The sequence below is a fragment of the Salvia splendens genome, chromosome 21 (genome assembly GCF_004379255.2).
Source record: "Salvia splendens isolate huo1 chromosome 21, SspV2, whole genome shotgun sequence".
NCBI classification, from domain to species: Eukaryota; Viridiplantae; Streptophyta; class Magnoliopsida; order Lamiales; family Lamiaceae; genus Salvia; species Salvia splendens.
In genome coordinates this window covers 25,590,825-25,606,378 of record NC_056052.1, presented here as the reverse complement: position 1 = coordinate 25,606,378, position 15,554 = coordinate 25,590,825, and the positions used below count along the sequence as shown (strand labels likewise).

The window sequence follows — 15,554 nt, the reverse complement described above, 5'->3', positions numbered from 1 at the left end:
TGAAGGTCCTACTCCTCCCGCCCAAATCAACGTCCTCGATTGGTGGGGAACACACGAGAAATATTTTCCCATACTTGCGTCAATGGCCAAGGAGATTTTTTTGGTTCCGGCTTCCACTGTCGCCGTCGAGTCCACTTTCAGTGTTGGATCACGTGTGTTGGATGAATCAAGAAGTAAGTTCTCCGCGAAAAATATGGAAGCCGTGATGTTACTTGATGATTGGGCCAAAGCTGGCGTTAGAGAACAAGAAAATGATTGAGATGATCGTCAGGAGGAATCACAAGAAGAATTCACCGGGGATGAATCGTAGGCCAACCGTCAACCGCCGACCAAGCAAGCCAAATAGGTAAGTAAGGTAAGAGAACTACGTGGGCTTTGATTCCCTAATACAAATGAGCATTAGGGATACGTATGCACCTCAACTTAAATTTTAAATTTAAGTTGAGCCCAAGTTCCTTTTCCTTTATTTCTTTTTCCCCCATCTATTTCTACTTTAAAAATATGCAAATATAATTAAATAATTGTATTTGTATATACTCTAGTCGGTTAAGTAGATTTCTCTATAAGACTAAATCCGGGAAACTTTTGACAATTCTACTATAATTGTTGATTGTTAGACTAACTCAACATTTAAGGTTGAATTGCTAAAGGTGTTCTCAATTTAGTTATGTAGAAACATCTAGGGGTGGCACGGTACGGTATACCGCACCGAAAATGTCATACCGCATACCGTACCGCAAATTGCGGTGTGAGAAAATGTCATACCTATACCTTACCGAATTTTTCGGTATACCGCATCGCGGTATACCGAAAATTCGGTATGTCAATATTTGAAAACCTTTACCTTACCGACATTGCGGTATACCGCGGTATACCGCAAATCATATTTGTTTGATTTATAAATAATAAATATATTAAATATTATAATTTTATATATAATAAATATATTAAATATACATAATTATTAACGGTATATACCGCAAAATTACGGAATATACCGCAATTTTGCGGTATAATGCGGTATGATGCGGTATACCGCGGTATATGCAAAATTCATACCTTTGCCGTACCTTAACCTAACGGTAAGGTATCATACCGTACCGAAAAATGAGCTATACCGAAAATGCAGTATTTTTTGGTATTTTTTCGGTACGGTAAGTGCGGTATTTCGGTATATTTTGCCAGCCATAGAAACATCTCCTTCCCCGACTAAGAGTGTATATACTTATAAATTCATTGTTCAGAACTTCAAGTCTTTTTTGTAATTTGTAATTAGCTTCGTTGTAAACTAGTAGTGTCGTTGTATTAAAATTTTTTGTTTAAGACTTCAAGTTTTTTGTGATTTGTAATTGTTGTAACTTGTAATCAATAAAATTGCAATTTTCATCGTGATTTTTTGAATTTTATTTACGCACGTTTCATAAACAAATAAATAAGAAAATGCAAAAAAAAAACACGAACCGCCGAACCGGCGGTTTCGGCCAAAAACCGGCGGTTTCGAACCGCCCCATGAACCGGCAGTTTTTTGAACCGGAACCGGAACCGGAACCGCCATAACCCTTGGCGGGTCGGTTCCGGTTCATGAAAATGTTGAACAGTGAACCGCCGGTTCCGAACCGGTTTTTGAACCGTGTGCATGTCTACGCCCACCGTTTTCATGTAACCACTAATGATACCGGCTAAATTCAATTATGTGGTCATTGAAATTTTGTAAATCAAGTTAAATATCCCAGAAAAATGGTTAAAATAAATATTAAATTAGTCCATAGTATTTCCATCAATATATCCATTTTATCATTCAAAACAAATCTCATTATTCAATCGAGTTATTCTTTAGTAGTGTGCCTGTGTTTAAATTTGTAGTATACATTGTTGTAGGTTACAAAATACCAATAGTATCGGTTAAATCTGATAATATGATCACGAAACTCGATAGAAAAAAATTACTAAGAGTATTCGCAACTCTGTACCAAAAATCGCAGAATACACAAATTAAATCTCAAAATTCATGCCACAAAATGCACGGTCCATAAATTAGGTCATAGAATTTGAATGAAAAAGGAAAATGAAACTAAAAGTATCGAATTTGGCAACTATCATTAGCACGACTAGGCCGCACGACCTCCTAGCTCGCTATGCCGGCCTTGCAGGCAAAAAGATCAATGTTTCGTGACCTAGATCTCTGCCTTGCAATACCGTGGCTCCGTCCCGATCCAAACTCAGTGTTACTAAGGGCATCATTAACCCTGTCCCTATTTCAGACCTCAAGTCCCCTCCACGTCATCATTCCTCTACCGTTGCGGCTTCCCCGACCCCAACTGCTCTAACCCTGCAGGCCCCAACCCGGATCGCAACTAATAAAAAATACTATTCACAACTTCAACATATTTTACTCGTAAATGCAATACGTTGAACAACTCAAGCCGGGAAAATACATTGTTAAGTCGAAAAAAGAAAATTACAAATCCTAGAAAAAAAATTACAAATCCTAGAAATTTTTTTTATTAAACCCTAGAAAATAAAAATTACAATTCCTACAAAAAATATTGAAATAATTTAGAGGATAGAAATGGAGAAATTGATGGAAGAATGTTGAAGAAATGGGTAAAAATAGGCAAAAAAAATAAAAAAAAAAGAAAAATAATTTTTTTAGGGGTTTGCAGCCCGTCCCGAAGCAATTAACCCTAGGTCGGGCCGGACCCCGGGAGCGTCACCGGGCCGCAAAAGCGGCCCCGGGACCGGCCTGGGCCGGAACTTCCGCCCCTCCAGCGCTTAGGACGGGCCGGGACTCACGTTTTGCGGCCCGGCCCAGTGCGTTAACGATGCTCTAATGCCCTAAATAATAAAATAGTTATAAAGAAAATATCGGGAAAAAGTGGGAAAAAAAGAAAAGTATATTTGCTAGTAACACGAGTCTCGTCTCCTCTCCTCTCCGTACACAAAGTCTTCCTATAAATAACCGCTGGCGGTAGGCCAAAGCACCATTCTCCCTTGACTCTAAATACAAAACCCGAAGGCGAAAACCCTTTCGCAAGTTGAAGCTCCATTGATTCCGTATACACAGACAGAATCTTCTCTGCACACATTTGTAGAGCAGTTTTACAATCTTATACGTATATAATCATATACACAATTGGTTGATGATCTGACGAGGAAGTTCGAGATATGTCAATTCGGTTCAAATTCAGGAGCTCTCTGAATTTTGAGACGCTGGAGATCGGGAGCCGCGACTCGATTTCCGTGGCGGAGCTGAGAGCGAAAATCATGTGCGGGAAGGTTTCTCAGCAACAGCAAGGGTTTGATCTCGTTTTCTCCGACGCGGATTCTGGTTTAGGTGCGCGTCTTTTTTTGTTTCTCCGAGTCGCTTGATTTATTGCTACTTTTGTTGATTCTGTAGCGCGGTTTATGTGGTTTTCGTTTTGATTATTGCTTTTTTTTGAGAATTCGTTTTCGGTTATTATTATTACTCCAATTTTAAGTTGTTTCTAGTGTTGGCGGAATTTTCTTTAATAATTCTTACTTATTTGGTAACACTGGATTTGCAGGGTACAACTGCGATTCTCAAATTCCCAGTGGATCCAGCGTGATTGTTAAGAGAGTTCCCGGTGGAACACTTCCGTCCTCTGTGTAAGACTTTATGATCTTGATTGAATTTGCTTAACTGCTTAGATCTAAGTTCATTGTTCTGGCTGTGTTATTGCATGCATGTAGAATTCGTTTATAGTTTATATCTACGAATATCGATGTGAAATTGCTTTTGTTTGGGGGGGCTGTGCTGTTTATTTTGATGAGTTTTGGGTCGATCTATCCAAAATTACAATTATGTTTGTCCATAAGTGATGAAGAAAGGTTTAACGGTAGTGTTTGGAGATGATTCTTTGATTAACACCACAATTATGGGTAGTGATGATGAACACATGAGCATTTAGTTTCAGTATCCTGCAGTTTTGTAAGATAGTTTTGTTATGTTCAAAAAACTTGTACACAGAATAGCGAAAATTAACATTACTGCTTATGTCAATCGATGAATGATGTAATGCATATCCATCGAATTATGACACGTGTACCCTTCCAGTTAGCACATATATAAAAACACATCGGCTTCTTAAAACACGACACGTGTAGCGTAGCGCCTGTCTGTCTGCTTCATTAAAAAGCATTGGCTTCTTAAATCGCGACAATAAGTAAGTGATGTTTACCTACTAACTTGCTCGAATTGAGTAATTCCTCTGCTAATGTTAGGAACTATTTACCTATGAAATACTATTTACCAGATCTTGTTGATCAGGTAATGCCATTTGCTCGCAGTTCTTCACAATTTTTTTGAAATAAATTCTATTCCTAAGAACACAGTATTGTAAATATAAGCATTTAATGGCTCTTAGGTAGAGTTTACATCAACTTACATATTTTAAAATGGAAGTCTCCTCTTCATTTGCAGCAAGAAACATGACCATTTTTTTAATGCGAAAATGAATATAAATTTATAGGCCGCGCCATGGTGGACTTGAACCTGAGGCCAAAGGCCTCAAGCATTACCACTCTACCTCTTGGCTAACTCACACACACAAACATGACCATTTTTATTTGAACTCTTGGTGGTTTATGTTATTTTCTGTATATTCACAATTATTTAATGAGCAATATGTGGCCAATTGTTATATACTAAATGTTGTCAAACCTGTCCCATTTCTTATGGATGTGTTGCAGTGTTGGTATTAACTTGTAGTAGGATTTCAATAACTCAGTAATCTCATCAATTTTAGTCTTTTTACACTGTAGATCAAGTTTACTTTTATCATCATATCGCGTGAGCTTAGAAGCATTTAACATCGCCTTTGTTACTATACTTACTGTAACTCTACTGCAGGGCAGTGCCTATTGTAGCTATGAAGCATGCCGGGTTAAAAGAGCCGCACAATCTGAACCTAGCTGTAAGCTTTAATTCATATGTACATATTAGTTGGATACCATTTTTTTTGTTTATTTTTGCATATTGCACCTGTCTTCCTTTTCATAAAATGAGTATATTTTCAAGCATCCTGGTGAATTGTCAACCAACGGGATCTATCTTAGGGACTTAGGGATGATAGTTGATGACATGACACAATAGTGATACATGGACAAAAACCAAAGATGATGGGTTATTATTTACTATTGTGCTTTTTTTATGCCATTATGGTGTAGCCATGAAATGCAACTAGATTACGTGGTTTAACACCCATAATCTATTACTCTCTAGACATGCCACATACACTTACTGGTTTTCCACTTCTGATATGGTTTGTACTACCCCTCCTGCTTTGTTACTTGTGGATGACTACTCTGATTGCTAAACATTTCTTTTTCAGAAGACTGGACCAAAGAACGACTATGATGACCTAGGTGTTGATCTATACCCCAAGCCTGATTCAAACTTACCTGGATTTAATCAAGAACTTGATCAAAATAAATTCAAGGGCAACAAGAAGGATGCTGCTGCTATCATACCAAGTGGTTTGTTACTCTTTTTTTTATGATATTCTTTCTTTGCCCTACCTGTAGTATTTCCGATCAAGTTTGCTTACAATTGTATATTGTTAATGACAGGTTTCGATCAACATGGAAATGATAGGAACGTTTTGCCACTACCTGATGAGCTGATGAAGTCTAACAAGTATGATTTCTTTTAGCATGTCTATTTTTGTCGAGGTCTATTTTCTTGCTAATATGACAAACCCCTTTAATTTTTTTGAAAGGCTGCACAAATCCAATTTCCAGAACGTGAAAGGTTCTAATTTGCCTATAGAACTGAAGTGCCCGCTATGCAAAAATGTCTTCATGGATGCAGTGATGATACCTTGTTGCCAGCATAGCTTTTGCGAGAAGTGTGAGTTCTTATGTAGTAACAACCTGTTCAGATGCCCAACTGTCACAATAATACTACTTATTCATCCAATTCACTTATGTTTTGGTTTGCTGTTACAACTGCAGGTATATATCAAGTGCTTTTCACAAAGGGGATGTGCCCCAAATGTTACTCAATAAAATGCACTACAGCCGATCTTCTCCCGAACTTGTCATTACGTCAAGCAACTGAACATTTGCTCAAATCTGAGATGTTTGATACTGGTTTTGATAATGCCATGCAGAAATATGTGCCAGGTGAATAGCTTATTGATGTAAATCTTTAGAATTATCAGGAGTTCAGTTCAGAATGTTACAACACTGCTTTTTTTTTATTTGTTGTTGTTTCTCTATATGTAGATGAAGAATCCGGAATCCAAATGAATGATGATTCACGTGCTATCACTTTTGCCCAATTCCTAAGGGAAATGGGAGTTCCTCAGTCTTCTATTGCAACTGGAAAAGGTCCAGTTCCTCAGTCTTCTACTGCAACTGGAAAAGGATCGAATCAGATTCTCACAGAATCATTGCACGAGCAACATCAGAGAAATGTGCAATATGGAGATGCTGGTTGTAGAGATTTTGAAGATTTTGCACAATCCGCAGATTTTCAGGGTGAAAATCAACCTAAAAGCCATGCTGAAGGTACACTTGTCTTTATTCAGTGCTATACTTACATGTATATCAATTGGTTAATTGAAACCCTGAAAGTGCTATACCTTAGAGAAACATGTTTTCATGTGTGTACTTCAGGAGAAGTACAAACATTTTTTTCCTTAAGATTGAGGGTTAAGTGTAATTAATTGGAGGAATTGTTGTAGTTGAGGCCCACTATAGATTGGCAGAGTTTAAATTACTGTGACCCATTGGAAAAAACTCCTTTTGGTTTCTTCCAGTGATATTTTCCTGGATAAATAAGAAATGGATCCTGTTTTTGCAGTACCATTCCATATTAAGATAGTCTTGCATTGTTTTGACTTTTTTTTTGCCCACCAGTTTTCTTACTTGACAGTTGACACATTCCATCCTTTTTATTTCTCTTCACAGCTGATTCTGATGCCAAGAGGAAAGGGGGGTTCTGTTTAGACTTGGGAGGTATGGAAAGTTGCAGTGTTCGCTGTATGATTGATAAATAGTTTTAATTTAATCGATGTCCAACCTTTTCTGTCATGTTGAATTTTCAGCTGGTGGAATAAGCTTCTCAGGTCATGGTAGATACAGAAAGGTAAGTTCAGTAATACCATGTAATTTGAATAAATAGTAATTTCAGTTCATATTGATGCTTATTTACAAGTGAATATATTAATATGTTCGATTTCAGGACGTCCGAAATTGCTTTTCATGTGGTTCTTTTGACCATCTCATGAAAGACTGCCCAAGTTCCCATCCAAATCCCATGTGTCAGCCAGGTATTTATTAAAAAGCTTATTGTTTACAGTATATCTTAACATTTGCCAATTCTTAATTTTTTCTATTGTTCTAGGATCCGGAGTGTTTCATGGAGGTATCCCGGGCTATGCACCACAATACTGGAATGGCTCTTCATTTCCGCCTTATACACCCTATGCAAATATGTATAATAACCCTTCAATGATGCCGTTCAATCCCACCATGGTCCCTGTTTCACCTTTTGTTGCTCCTCCTCCCTACATTCCATTGCCTGGCCCTGGGTATATTGAATGTATTTCAAATATCTTAAAACTGATTTTGTGAAAAGGCTTACATGTAGATTATGACACCTTGCACATCTTGCAGTGGAAACATGAGACTGGGGAATGTCGAACCTCCTCGTCTTGACCACTTTGGGATTCAACATTGCGGAAGTAAGAGGAAGAAGCTCTTAAATGAAAATCTAGAAAGGTAAAATTTAAGAATCAAGCACAAAGTAATGGGCACATGGGACATGGCAGGAAACCCCCACACCCTACATAAAGAAAAAATGACATAAAATAAAATATACTCCATGAACAAACAAACTTAACCAGATTTATCTGAGGCATTACATTTGTTTGCTTTATTTATAGAATTCTAACAATGGCTTTGCAGCAGAAACCAACTTCTCAACAAGGATGGTTCTTCAGAATGCTATCGACATTACAGTCCGCAGAAAGCATATGATCGTGAACCACAGAAAGACAGGGAACAAAGTTCGAGTCACTCTGATGCTAGCTTGGTCCCAAGACCTGGGAGAAAAGATCGGCATGAAAAGTACTTGCACTCCGGTGGCTATTCTGATGAAAGACATGGGAAGAGCCACCACGCTTTTTCTGGGAGGGAGAAGAGGCTCTCTCACGCGGAGAGGTCAAACTCAGCCAAAGAAGACAAGTCCAGAAGCACTGAACGGCATTGTGAGGGGAGACATATGCGTCATCACAGAGATTCAAAGGACAGTGACAGGAAGGGACACTATGATAGTGATTCTAGTTTTGGTCATCACTCGACCCTAAAGCATGCTAAGAGAAAGATTGAGTCAGACGCCCGAGATTCTCACAGAAATCATCACCACAACCAAGCAGACTATACTTTTGAGCCTTGGACACCTGCTGATAGGAGGGCAAGGGCTGGATACTGCAAGAGGGAGGCTGGCCAAGATTCATCCAGGCATCACACAAAGCACTTACAAGAGAGACATCACGGCGACAGGTTGCAGGTATTGTATGGCTCCAACGAGGACCGCAGAGATGAATACCGCCCCCAAAAACATCGAGCATATTGAAAGAAGAGCATAATGGGGCACTATGAAGATGTGCCAATGTACTGGTGATTCCATCTCTATTAGTATCAACTTGTATGTTGTATTGGTCTTGGTAAGAGTCTGTCTTTTTTTTTACAAAAACATGAAAGTTCATCGAAAGTTATTTTTATACAATTAGGTCGAAGCTTATCTTACTTAGAAAAAAAAAAGGAAAAAGCACTATAGAAAGCTAAGATCGATTTACAGTTTGTTTTACTTTTTTTAATTACTTCCATCTGGTAAATGTCTTATTGCTGTTGTTGTGTTACTAACCTTTTCCCATTGTTTAAGGTGAGATTTCATATGCTAATGGAAGCTTTCATTTCTCATTCGATCCATCTCTGAACAGAGGTCGGATGCGCCCCGTTGGTGATTAAGGTATTGATCAAGGTATATCTATCTCTGACTCTGTCTCCACACACACACACACACACACACACACACAGAGATCAAGCTATACATGGTTTGGTCACCAACTGATGTTTTTTTCCAATCCATTATTTGGAATTTTAATAATATCAAGAAATTTATCGTTCACCTCCATGAATATAAACTAAAATTGAAAAGATCATTGTTAGAAACGTGGGAAACTTTCATAATCACAGATCGATTTGCCTTATCGATTGAAGACAAGGTATAATAGAATGGACAGTATTAACCACCCTAAAAAGAAGTATCCTGTGTATGTTGTTGGCAATTCATCCTCTGGCTCCTGCAAAATAAGAAAGTAATTTGGACACCATGAGAAAGAGATGGCAAAACACTTGCTCTTTTAAGGACACGCATCGCATCCACTGCTGAGGACATTACTTGAACCTTGTTTTTTGACACTCATTAAAGGACTCTTACCATATTATCAAAAACCCATGCACAAAGAGAAGATCATGTGCATTGCCGTGATGATTCAGTGTTGCAATTAATCAATGATATAAGATTGGAATAGAGCTAAAAGATTTGGGTATGCAAGTAAGAAGGTATAAGGTTCAACTCTTACCGTTTTTCTTGTTCGGGGTAAAGAAAATATTGGAATATAGTGAAAATATTCATTGTAAAAAGGGCTATTGGTTACTAAATCAGACTTATGGTGAAAATTTGGCACAAAATTTTACAATCAAGTAATTGAAAAAGTGATGAAGTTGCACCCATTAAAATTGACGTCGTTTCTCTATGGGTTTGCTACCCTACATAATCAGAATGTAGATTCAGCTTAAGTGGAAATTCGCTACAAGGCGTAAGTTCATGATATTAGTGGCTGAGTTTTATGTTCGTGAGAAATATTAAATTTTGGTCAAAGTTATGAGCCATTTTTCCTTGTAAAAATGGGTATTTACCTGAGGAGGAGGGTCTCCTAATTGTTCTCGCATACTATCAACTTCAAATGGCCACACATATGTATCTGGCTTCTCACTTCTGCCCAAGCTCCAATCATATAGCCTTCTCTCTTCTGGCGTCGACAGAATCGAATACGATTCCTAGTCGATACCAAAAAAAAAACCACAACTTCAAATTTACATGAAATGGAATGATGGTTGAAATTTTATGGCAAATTAATCAACCTTTAAGAGTTCTAGTTCCTTGCTAAGCTCTTCTTCTTCCAACCCTTTACTCGTCAGCTCAGTCACCTTGCTCTTGTAAGCAACATTTACCTATATATAAGATCAAGAGTGAGTTCAAATTTTATAAAAAATAAATATTTTAGAGCTTATACTTATCAAGATTGGTCTATTGTTAGTTGAATGTGGATAGATCTTAGATTTCAACCTCATCATATGAACATTTGGTGGGAAGCCCCAGCCGTCCATAGTGATCAGCATCCGTAATTGCTGCAACTCTAAAGCAAAACTCCATTAACAATCTATCATAAAAACAAATATGCAAAAAGAAAAAAGAAAAAAAAGAAACATACCAATCCCACGCAAAGCTTTCTCCACATTAAGAGTTGATATCAACGACGGAGGCCCTTTCGGGACTTCTGCCGGCGTCTGCGGCGGCTCCCCTTCATCGACAGCCGTCGCGCCTTCCTCTCCGAAGCTTCGGACCACCAACAGCCGCCGCCTTGCATGGCTGCTGAACCTTGAAATCGAAGTCGGGATTCGGACACGATGATCGTTGATGGAAACACGTTTTCGAGCAGGTAAGGAATAAGCGCTACTTGCTACAGTAGCTGATGATGCTGTTGTAGCCATGGCTTTGTTTGTGTTGAGTTAGTAATGTGGTTTAGTTATGTTGCGAGAATGCGAGTGGATAAAAGAGGAAGGATCAATCCTTGCCAAAGAAATGCTATCTTCCTTCTTTTGTCTTTTATTCATGTTCTATTAAAATGTGTTTTCTTTGTTAACATAGGAGTTGATTTAAGATATAGAGCTATATTTTTTCTATTTTTTCGTATGTTCTTTAAAGAAAAATTTATTATTTAATACTAATAAATTTCGGCTAACTTCTAATTAATTTTATAACATTCAAACTATGTGGATTAAATCACAATTTAATTTACCACATTTTACAATTGTCCTATGAAACTAAATTTTCGGTGAAATTGGTGGTGCTGTGGTAGCCGGATTTAAATTTTTCTTAATTTGCAACATTTACGTTTTAATTTTAGGACTTTTGCTATTCGGTTCACAGCTTCAATTTACAATTGCAATTCACTACTCTCTCTTCTCTCTTCGTCCCCTTATTAATACGTAAACTTAATACTTTTTGTACTAAATTGAAAAACATAACATTTTGTATGTATGAAATATGTAATTAGTATGTTCTTTTATACTTTTACCCTATTTTCTTCATAATTTCGCTGATAATTAAAATAATGTAAAGAAAAAGACTCGTCTTTAAATTACTATTCCACCCCTAGGGTTTCTCTGCCACAGTTTTATAAGAGTCGAAAAAAGAGTTACGCCGCACCTCTAGACTCTGCTGGAAACTCTGAGACAAACAACCATGGCGACGCAAATGAGCAAAAAGCGAAAGGTTAGGTGTCGATTTAGCTTAAGTTTTGTTATCTAAGTCCGATCAAATTGAATAATGCGTAGTTTTATCGTTGAATCTGTAGAAACTATGTTATTAATCCAATAGAATCGAGTGTTTTGAATTTCACCGAGTTTGTCCGTCTCCTAATATCTGGATTGCGTTGGTCGTGTTTAGTTTGTTGCTGATGGCGTATTCTTCGCCGAGCTGAACGAGGTGCTGACCCGCGAGCTTGCGGAGGATGGCTACTCCGGTGTCGAGGTTCGAGTCACGCCGATGCGCACTGAAATCATCATCCGTGCTACTCGCACACAGAACGTACTCGGTAATTGATTCATACAGACGTAGTTCAATACGTATTTGGAATTATTATTTTATTTGTGCGTAAAGCGATTGCTGAATTGCTGTTTCTAGTAGGCTATTTGCAATGTTTGGTTTCGTATTTGGAATTCAGGATTTATGCGAATTCATTATGTTGCTTCGAAATAGGGAAGCGAAGTAGTACTTATTGTTGAATTGTGTAATTCTTTGTTTTACTTTGAGATGATGGAGATTAATGTGAGTTTTAAAGCTTTGTGAGGTTAATTTCTGAATTTCAAACGATTTATTCTATACTTCTGGCTGATAGTAGAATGCAATACATGATATGTAAGATTTATTATTTTTATTGTTTAAACTCTGTAGGAGAGAAGGGTAGGAGAATTAGAGAGCTGACATCAGTCGTTCAAAAGCGTTTCAAGTTCCCAGAGAACAGCGTTGAGCTTTACGCTGAGAAGGTCAACAACAGGGGTCTCTGTGCCATAGCTCAGGCCGAGTCACTGCGTTACAAGCTTCTTGGGGGCCTTGCCGTTCGGAGGTATGGATTTCACATTTCTTATGATTTCCCTGTCTGTCACCAGTAATTCATTCCCACACTTCTTGTAGTTTAACTAATCAAGGTGTTGTAATTGTGAGTTTCATGGTTGCATGAAGTTGGCATTATAAAACATGATGTTTGGCTCGAGTAATTATTGAAGTAGTTGTCATTGTTACTGCATGATGTCATTCCCACGTTGTGTGTGTCCAGGCTCAAGAGAACATTGTTATTTCTCCTGTCCAGATATATACTTTGTTCTCATTTTGATCTCGTGAGATTTTCTTGCTTGGGTTGCTTGTGATATCGATAGACATGCATCACTGATTGCTTCTGATCTAATTTCACAATTGTATGGAATACCACCATTTGAATGTTTTGGCACCCAACTATTAATACTTCAAATTTCAGTTGGTAGATTCACGCATTTGTCATTTCAGCTAATTTTATTTCTACTATTCTGTCTAGGGCTTGCTATGGTGTTCTGAGGTTTGTCATGGAGAATGGTGCCAAGGGATGTGAGGTGGGTCTGAACATACTATCTTAATACCAATATATTTCATTTTTATTTATCTCAAATCTTTACTCCTCCTAAAGGTGATCGTAAGTGGAAAGCTCCGTGCTCAACGTGCCAAGTCCATGAAATTCAAGGATGGGTACATGATTTCCTCTGGGCAACCCGTCAAGGAGTACATTGATGCTGCTGTGCGACACGTTCTACTTAGACAGGTCCTTTTTTTCCCCTTCTACTTGCTAAATACCTCGTCGACTCTGACAAATCATGGTCGCCATCAATAAAATAATCTCTTGATTTATCTTCAGGGCGTACTTGGTATCAAGGTCAAGATCATGCTCGACTGGGATCCTAAGGGCAAGGTTGGGCCAATGACACCTTTGCCCGACGTCGTCACCATCCACCCACCGAAGGAAGAGGAGTATATCCCTCAAATTCCTCAAACTGTGGCACCTGCCATCGAAGTTGCTTGAATACGATGTGGTTTTCACCAGAACAGTATGTCATATCTATGTTTTCTGCCTGGTAACACTTGTTTTTGAACTAATAGAAATTTTCTTAGATTTCTACTCTTTTTGATCTTGTAAAACGTGTTATTTAATCTTATTGTACTCTTTTATTTTGTGGCAGATCTGCAAATTTTTTTCTCACACCTAGATTCATTGATTGTTGGTATATTTTTTTCCCTTAGTGGTCCACTTTCTGCAAATCTTTCATGTTATGGGTGAAGCACTTTCTAAAAAGTTCATTTCATTTTCTTAGATGGCATGATGTATTTATGTGCTGTTTGAAAAATCCATTAATTCTTTAATTGTTACCTCATTTTTACGTCATGCTGTAGCATTGTATGTGCATTAAAAATTTTGAAATTTTCAATTTGAGTAATCTGATTTTACTAGTTTTTCCAGATTCTAATCAATATTATGAATATTGAGTGTTGTACTTAGTTTCGTTGAGGTAGAAAATAATGTATTTCATATATCTTGATTCTTGATTACTTAAAGTATAATTTTCTTTTTTGTACTAGTACATCTTATTAATTGACACATTTTTAAAATTGGAAATATACTTTCTTTTATGTTGCATAACTTTTTTTTTCTTTTTCACATAACAAATTATTTTTACATGCTTTGAATGGGATGGTTATAGTGTTTTTTATTCCTAATATTCAAAACGAATGACTTTATTGAAAGTGACTAAAATATGCTAGTACTATTCTATCGTATAAATATATGATTCAGTCCACGCTTTTGAAGCGCATGCAATGGAAAATTTATTTAATTTTGTTATCCTGTTATTATTGAGCTAGGTGTGGCCAACACATGTCATGCTTAAGTTGGTTTACAGATAACAACGTCATTTTCATAGACTACACTGCTGCAGAATACAAATTCTGGTTGCTTATCTTCTTAATTGGAATATTCCCACGAAATAGCTTTTTTTTATAATGATTATGTATATCAATTTATAATTATAAAAAGATTTATGAGATTCGAACTCATGGCCAACGCTTACAATGCATTAAATATTACAATGCTATGACCGATCATACAATATTTCTATCTATAATATTGGGTTTTTGTATATGAGCTTTGCCCACTTTCTTTACCCAAAAAGAATTCGAATATTTTAATATAGGCTCTAAATGATTAATTCAAATATAATCACATTATTAATTTTCCTGTCAAATATTGTGATAATAAACATTTTTTTGAATTTGGACTGAGGAACGGTAATATATGACAAGTCGATTTGACCAAAACAGTAACTCAAATTAAATTTTGCCAAGTATGACTGTATCAATACAAAAGTTAGGGAAAAGCTTTGACCCCTTAATTAAAATATGTTTTAATTATAGAATTTAAATTTAATTAAAGCTAGATTGACTTAGTGGAGGATGGTGACATTATAAAAAGAAACCATTTTCATAAAAGTCCCTGAAAATGATTGCAGCCGCCCTGGCAATAATATCTGTATAAATTAACAAATCTGATGGAAATTATAACAAGAAGAATATGTTTAGTACCTTTTGATGTTTGTCTCCCCATTACAAGGTAGTTTTGAACCCAATGAGCACTTCTTTTTGCACATGTTTACCTTTTAGCTAACCCAAGAATTATGTATAATGACAAATTCAAATTTTTATTTGATTTTGTTGATTAAATTAATCTCTTGAGAAAAGAATGTTGATTACGGAACTTAATAATGTATTATTACTACTAAATTTATAAGAAGTATGTAAATTTCATAATTTTGAAAATAATGTTTATGAAATGTGAGCAACCATTTTTAATTTTTTATTGCATGAATGTAAATGCCAGTTTTCTAAAAATTCTTTTCTTTTTTGCCCTTTTCCTTAAAGTTAGAAACCCTTCATTTTAGGAAATGAATCCTGTAATCCCACTAACACTCATTTTATTACTTTTTCTATTATTCTCTTTTACTGTACCCAATTTTCTCATCATTTTTACTAATTATGTATTAAAACTTATATCGTTTAAAAAAGAATAAAGCTATGCGGCCACATTATGACCAGCCATAAATTAATTAAATAACAAAAAAAATTGATTTTTTTTCAAAATTTTGGTTTAATACTACTT

General features: G+C 36.6%; 3 protein-coding genes across 11 annotated transcripts; 2 read left to right on the top strand and 1 right to left on the bottom strand.

Moving 5' to 3' along the window:
* Positions 1-2,950: 2,950 nt before the first annotated feature.
* Positions 2,951-9,157, top strand: LOC121783454 (E3 ubiquitin ligase PQT3-like). 9 transcript variants are annotated; one of them, XM_042181527.1, is made up of 15 exons: positions 2,951-3,334; positions 3,546-3,627; positions 4,871-4,934; positions 5,352-5,496; positions 5,590-5,656; positions 5,739-5,869; positions 5,974-6,144; positions 6,247-6,531; positions 6,934-6,981; positions 7,071-7,111; positions 7,208-7,295; positions 7,370-7,556; positions 7,642-7,746; positions 7,933-8,640; positions 8,917-9,157. In XM_042181527.1, the coding sequence occupies exons 1-14, from the start codon at positions 3,166-3,168 to the stop codon at positions 8,600-8,602; spliced, it is 2,253 nt and encodes a 750-aa protein (XP_042037461.1). In that variant the 5' UTR covers positions 2,951-3,165; the 3' UTR covers positions 8,603-8,640; positions 8,917-9,157. The 9 variants fall into 9 exon arrangements, 4 of the variants coding, with proteins under 4 accessions (XP_042037461.1, XP_042037462.1, XP_042037459.1 ...); XM_042181528.1 differs by having other exon boundaries at positions 7,933-8,646; XR_006046573.1 differs by having other exon boundaries at positions 2,952-3,334; positions 7,933-8,693; positions 8,912-9,157.
* On the bottom strand, positions 9,103-11,458 carry LOC121783457 (NAD(P)H-quinone oxidoreductase subunit U, chloroplastic). Its single transcript, XM_042181531.1, has 5 exons — positions 10,527-11,458; positions 10,382-10,443; positions 10,177-10,266; positions 9,952-10,092; positions 9,103-9,332 (listed from the first exon to the last, which is right to left on the bottom strand). Exons 1-5 carry the CDS (start codon positions 10,804-10,806, stop codon positions 9,237-9,239), a joined length of 669 nt encoding a protein of 222 aa, XP_042037465.1. The 5' UTR covers positions 10,807-11,458; the 3' UTR covers positions 9,103-9,236.
* On the top strand, positions 10,617-13,583 carry LOC121783456 (40S ribosomal protein S3-2). Its single transcript, XM_042181529.1, has 7 exons — positions 10,617-10,754; positions 11,475-11,590; positions 11,765-11,912; positions 12,272-12,443; positions 12,909-12,963; positions 13,038-13,169; positions 13,263-13,583. The coding sequence occupies exons 2-7, from the start codon at positions 11,561-11,563 to the stop codon at positions 13,425-13,427; spliced, it is 702 nt and encodes a 233-aa protein (XP_042037463.1). The 5' UTR covers positions 10,617-10,754; positions 11,475-11,560; the 3' UTR covers positions 13,428-13,583.
* The last annotated feature ends 1,971 nt before the right edge of the window (positions 13,584-15,554 follow it).